The following is a 5,881-nucleotide window of genomic DNA, read 5'->3' as shown; positions in this document are numbered from 1 at the left end:
TCCAGTCCCAAAAACCTCCAAGGATGGAGATTGTGGCAGCTCCAGGACCAGTCCAGTCCCAAAAACCTCCAAGGATGGAGATTGTGGCAGCTCCAGGATCAGCTCATATCAAAAACCTCCAAGGGTAGAGATTGGGTCAACTCTGAGACCAACCCAGTTCCAAAAACCTCCAAGGACGGAAAATGCACCTTCTGGGAACTGACCCTAAACCTGCTTTGTTGGGGTTCCCCAGTGCAAAGGGATCCAGCTCCAGCATCACTTGAGGGTCCCAAAAATGTGGCAAAACTTCCCCATGTCTCCGGTCGGTGGTGGTGGGAGACGTGGTGGGTCTGGGGAGGGACCACCCCCGAACCCCAGCTCTGGAATCATCGTGTCCCACCCCCCTCCACCTCCCAGGTCCCCACCTCGGCCCCTTACCCTGGCCATGGGCATCTTGTTGGCCTCCACGTAGAAGTGGGGGGTCCGCACCTCGTACAGGGCTCCATAGTCCAGCTCCTGCCAGGAGAAATTCCCGAGGGGGTCACCAGGGTCCGGGCAGGGGCTACAGGGGCGTGTGGTTGGATACGAGGGGGTTGGGGGAGGACCTAAAATCCCTTTGCGACTCACGGAATGAATCGAGTTGGAAAAGACCCCTGAGATCATTGGGAGACCCAAGCCCACCTTGGCACCCAGAACGTGGCACCGAGTGCCAAGTCCAGGCTCTGCTTCAACACCCCCAGGGACAGGGACTGCACCCCCTCCCTGGGTAGCCCATTCCAAGGTCTGATCTCTCTCCCTGGAAAGAACTTCTTCCCCATGTCCAACCTAAACTTGTTGGAAGGGAGTTACGGGGGGTGAGCGGAACGAGCTTGGTCGGTTCTGCTTGGGTTTCCCCCGGAATTCTGGAGGGTGGTGGAGCCAGGTACAAGGGCACTGAACCTTCTCTCCAGGACCCCCCCGTGCCGGGAGCACTCACGGTGGTGCCCATCTTCTCCAGGGTCTCCTCGTTGATGGGGTAGCGCAGCTTCATCTTGCGGTACAGCGGGTGCTTCTCGTAGTAGCTGATGAGGTCCACCAGGCTCTCGAACTCGGCTGAGCTGCCCAGCATGAAGAGCCTCCCCTCCTGCTGGATCCGGCAGTGCTTGATCTTCCCCTCCGCCCTGGAGCCAGGACACGAGGCGAGGGACGTGTGAGGAGGGCCGGATCCCGGCTCCACCGCGGGGACCACCCCGAGGACGTCCCCGTGGGGAGGGTTTCGTGCATCCTGAGGTCTCAACAGACCCGAGTCGAGCCCGGGAGGCCTGGTGGTGGCCACACTCACCGGAAGGAGATGGCGTAGGAGTTGGGCTCGCCGCGCTTGCGCACCAGGAAGGCTCCGTCGCGCGGCACCCGCATCAGCATGTGCTCGGCCTGCAGGCGCGTCAGGCTGGCGTGGTACCACCTGGCCGGGCAGAAGGCGGGCACGGGGGGGCTGCCACCAGCGTCCCCGCGCCCCGGAGGGCGCCTGGCGCCAGGGGGGTGGGGGGAACCACTCCTCACTCTTTGCTCTCGTGGGCGTTGGGCTGCGGGACGGGGTCGGTGAGGCGCATCTCGAACTCGTTGCAGCGCAGCGGCACCTCCCGGTAGTGGCAGATGAGGCTGTAGAGGCTGTCGAAGACCAGGTTGTCCGTCAGGTAGAACTTGGTGGCCCCGGCCTCCTGCCGCGAGTGGATCCGGCAGTGCTGCACCCGGCTGGACCTCCTGGCGCGGCGGGGGGAGAAAGGCAGGTCAAAAAAAGGCGGCGTTTCCCCCCTGGAAAAGCCATTCCGGCCACCAAACCGGGCGTTGACCAGAAGGTTATCCGGGTGGGACAGCCAGAGCGGCTCGAGAATGGCGGGATCCCACCTCTCCGGAGCTCCTACCAGAAGGAGAGGGTGTAGTCGCCCACGAAGGTCTCACTCTCGCGCACCAGGAAGGTGCCGTCCTTGCCGCCCGTCTCGGTGCAATACTCGTGCAGCAGCTTCTCCGCGATCTGCCGCCCGTCCCGGCCCCCGCCCAGCTTCCCGTGGAACCACTTCTCCGTGAAGTGCAGCTCGTTGTTGTTGAACTCCTGCGGGGTCACCCCCCCCAAAAGAGGTTTTGTGCCACCCTCTGCCTCCCTGCCCCCCCCGTGGAGTTCTCCCCTCGCCCCTCACGCACCTCCTTCTGCTCCACCTCCTCCTCGTCCTCGTTGAACTGGTAGCGGGAGGTCTCTTCCGAGTAGTAGATCTTGTTGCTCGTCAGGACGAAATAATGAGGGCTCCAGGTCTGGGGAAGGAGGAAGAGCGTTCCCGGGGTGAGGAGAAGGATCACGTGGAAGGATGGAGCTTTGACACGGGGTCTCTGCTCCCTCCCGCTCCCCAGGTCTAGGAGAGCCCATTCCATTCCCATCCCAAACCCAGGGGTCCGACAGGCCCCGCTCAGCTCCTCCCTTACGTGGTCAATGGGGTCTTCGAGGTAGAGGATCCCGTTCTTGATGGAGTTGCTGATGTCGTTCTCCGAGTAGCTGGCGGTGGACACCTCCTCGTACAGGTTCCCTTCGACCAGCTTCTTGTGCTGGGGAGCGCCCAGGGGGTGGGACACGGTGGCCGCGGGCACACCGAGCTCCCAACCCTCGGGATCAAACTCCCACAGGTCCCTTCCCACCACCCCCCCCATTCCCCTCGGCCACCTCTCGGTGTAGAACATCGGAGAGGTGTCTGGAGGGACATCACGGAGGGATATCACTCTTGAATCCCAAGATTTGGGAGAATCCCCACCCCTCCCACCCCATCCCTCCTGCCAAGCGGGATTTCGGGGGCGCACCTTGATCAGGATCTTCTTCTTGAGCTGGGTGGGCGAGGGCAGCTCGTCGGCGTTGATGTCCACGGGCTTGGTGAGGAGCATGTCCCCGAAGACCTTCTTGAAGTGGGAGGCCATGTTCCGCTGCTGCACGATGCTGCAGTGGTCCTCGATGGACAGGATGATGGGGAACCTGCAGGAGGAGGGCGGGAATGGTGGGAATGGTGGGAATGGTGGGAATGGTGGTGCTGCCGGGATTTGGGAGCCGTGGGAGGAGCCGGGGCTTACTCGGAGGTGACGAAGGCGTGTTCCTTGATGGTGTGCAGCACGTCCAGGAACTTGATCTTGGAGGTGAGCGTGTGGCCGTGGTAGATGATGGGGAGATCATCCGGGCCGTCCCAGCAGTCCACTGGGTGGGAAGACATCCCAGTTAACACCCCGGCACTGGGGAGCAGGGTTGGGGTCCCCCAAAGGACATGGAAGACTCCCCGCTCTGGTGCCGCTCTGGTGCCGTGGGATGGGAGCAGGAGGTGGTCAGGGATGTGACAGGAGGTGCTGGGGGTGGTTCCAGCATCCCTGGGAGGTGCTGGGGGGGTTCCAGCATCCCTGGGAAGCGCTGGGGTGGAATTCCAGCATCCCTGGGAGGTACTGGGGTGGTTCCAGCATCCCTGGGAAGCGCTGGGGTGGAATTCCAGCATCCCTGTGAGGAACTGGAGTGGTTCCAGCATCCCTGGGAAGCTGGGGTGGAATTCCAGCATCCCTGGGAGGCGCTGGGGTGGAATTCCAGCATCCCCGTGAGGTGCTGTGGGGGTTCCAGCATCCCTGAGAAGTGCTGGGGTGGAATTCCAGCATCCCTGTGAGGTGCTGGGGGTTTCCAGCCTCCCTGTGAGGAACTGGAGTGGTTCCAGCATCCCTGGGAAGTGCTGGGGTGGAATTCCAGCATCCCTGTGAGGTGCTGGGGGGGTTCCAGTATCCCTGTGAGGTGTTGGGGTGGAATTCCAGCATCCCTGTGAGGTGCTGGGGAGAATCCAGCATTCCTGGGAAGTGCTGGGGTGGAATTCCAGCATCCCTGTGACGTGCTGGGGTGGAATTCCAGCATCCCTGTGAGGTGCTGGGGGGGCTCCAGGATTCCTGGGAAGCACTGGGGGGGGAATTCCAGCATCCCTGGGAGGTGCTGGGGTGGAATTCCAGCCTCCCTGGGAAGTGCTGGGGACACTCACACTCGATGCAGCGGCAGCCCATCCGCAGGCACCGCGCGTACGCTTCCAGGGAGGACTCGCTGGAGAACTGATCCCCTGTCAGGTACCTGAGGACAGACAGGGAGCAGTTGGGGGGGGTGGGACACTCCTGGATGTCACAGAGTCAATCATAGAATCATAGAATCAGCTGGCTTGGAAAGCACCTCCGAGATCATCAAGTCCAACCCTTGATCCAACCCCGCCGTGGTTCCCAGCCCATGGCACTGAGGCCACATCCAGTCTCACCTTAAACACCTCCAGGGATGGTGACTCCATCCCCTCCCTGGGCAGCCCATTCCAATGGTTAATCCCTCTCTCTGGAAAGAATTCCTTCCCAATATCCAACCTAAACCTCCCCTGGCACAGCTGCAGACCGAGCCCTTGTGTCCTACTGCTGGTTCTTGGGAGAAGAGACCGACCCCCCCTTGGCTCCCCCCTCCTGTCAGGGAGTTGCAGAAAGTGAGGAGGTCTCCCCTGAGCCTCCTCCTCTCCAGGCTGAGCTCCCACAGATCCCTCAGCCTCTCCTCATGGGAATTGGGCTCCAGACCCTTCCCCAGCCTCGTTGCTCTTCTCTCCACCTGCTCCAGCCCCTCCATGGCCTTCCTGAGCTGAGGGCCCAGAGCTGGACACAGCACTGGAGGTGAGGACTCACAGGGGAAGAATCCCTTCCCTGCTCCTGCTGCCACACTGATCCTAATCCAGGCCAGGATCCATTGGCCTTCTTGGCCACCTGGGCACACTCTGGCTCATGTTCAGCTTCCTGTCAATCCAAACTCCCAGGTCCCCTGAGGAAATCCCAGCCCGTCCTCACGTGTTGTGGGAGGAGGAGATCCAGTACTGGGACAGGGGGTGGTTCATCTCCTCGGGCACCACGCGCTCGTACTTGGCGTCCATCACCATGTTTTCCTTGGAGAAGAGGTACGTGAGGAACTGGGAAAGCAGGGGGTGGAAAGCAGAGAGGTCAGAGCCTGGCAGGGCCACGGAGACACCTTTGGGTGGGTTCTGGGTGGGGGGCACCCACCTCATCCAGCTGGAAGGAGGGATCCGACGCCTCGCCGGAGCTCTCCCGGAGGTAGGTGCACATGTATTCCCGCACCATGCCCACGTCGCTGGCCCAGGATTCCTGGGAGACAAACGTGGATGTCGTTACGGGGCCGGAGCATCCCACGGGAGGCCCCGAGGCCACAAGGGTCTCGAAGAAATCCCACCTTCTGGTCGTGCAGCAGGAACTTCTGGAAGTCATAGAGGGAGACCTGGCACAGCTCGGGGCGGTCCACGTTCCTGGGACACGGATCAGCCACCAGTGAGAAGCGGGAGAAGGAGTTGGGATGGATCCCATGGGAGAGTCAAGGCTGCCAGGGCCCACCTGCAGCTCAGCTCCCCTATTCCTGCCCCATTCCCACCAGGAGTGTGCAGCGTTGTCCGAGGATACGGGGAGGGCAGGGCGGAATGTCCCTACATCCCTGGCAACCTCATCCACTTCCGTCCATCCTTGTTCCTATCCCTGCTCCCATCTTCGCTCCCCTCATTCCCACTCCCACCTCGACTCCTCTGTCCATTCATCCCTCCTCTCATCCCTGCTCTCAGCCCCACTTCCATCCCTGCTCCCACACCCCTCACATTCCTGTTCCCATCTCCACTTCCACCTCTTCTCCCACCCCTGCTTCCATCCCTGCTCCTATCCCTGTTTCAATCCCCGCTCTCATCCCCTCTTCCATCCCTGCTCGAATCCTCACTCCCATCCCTGCTCTCAACCCCTCTATCTCTGATCCCGCTCCCCTCCCATTCCCACTCCAATCTCCACTCCAACTCCACTCTCATCTCTTCTCATCCCTGCTCCCATCCCCACTCCCATTCCCATCCCC

At 61.7% G+C, this 5,881-nt stretch overlaps 1 protein-coding gene across 1 annotated transcript in view; it reads right to left on the bottom strand.

Annotated features, from left to right (window-relative positions):
- LOC113981350 (1-phosphatidylinositol 4,5-bisphosphate phosphodiesterase gamma-1-like) overlaps window positions 1–5,881 on the bottom strand; it is a gene marked incomplete at its 3' end in the record, with an annotated part of 28,217 nt that overhangs the window by 9,426 nt on the left and 12,910 nt on the right. The window contains exons 9-21 of the mRNA XM_027708698.1: window positions 5,225–5,297; window positions 5,038–5,139; window positions 4,828–4,946; window positions 3,999–4,084; window positions 3,067–3,187; window positions 2,803–2,971; window positions 2,434–2,553; window positions 2,158–2,265; window positions 1,881–2,068; window positions 1,519–1,719; window positions 1,301–1,420; window positions 956–1,139; window positions 418–495 (exon numbers count right to left, since the gene is read on the bottom strand). Coding sequence (XP_027564499.1) covers window positions 418–495; window positions 956–1,139; window positions 1,301–1,420; window positions 1,519–1,719; window positions 1,881–2,068; window positions 2,158–2,265; window positions 2,434–2,553; window positions 2,803–2,971; window positions 3,067–3,187; window positions 3,999–4,084; window positions 4,828–4,946; window positions 5,038–5,139; window positions 5,225–5,297 — 1,669 coding nt within the window. The remainder of the gene's footprint in view (window positions 1–417; window positions 496–955; window positions 1,140–1,300; window positions 1,421–1,518; window positions 1,720–1,880; window positions 2,069–2,157; window positions 2,266–2,433; window positions 2,554–2,802; window positions 2,972–3,066; window positions 3,188–3,998; window positions 4,085–4,827; window positions 4,947–5,037; window positions 5,140–5,224; window positions 5,298–5,881) is intronic.

Source organism: Neopelma chrysocephalum, unplaced genomic scaffold (genome assembly GCF_003984885.1).
Source record: "Neopelma chrysocephalum unplaced genomic scaffold, ASM398488v2 Primary Assembly neopelma1_96491, whole genome shotgun sequence".
In the NCBI taxonomy this organism is placed as follows: Eukaryota; Metazoa; Chordata; class Aves; order Passeriformes; family Pipridae; genus Neopelma; species Neopelma chrysocephalum.
Note: the sequence above shows the minus strand (reverse complement) of the source record. Positions and strands in the feature narration are given on the sequence as shown.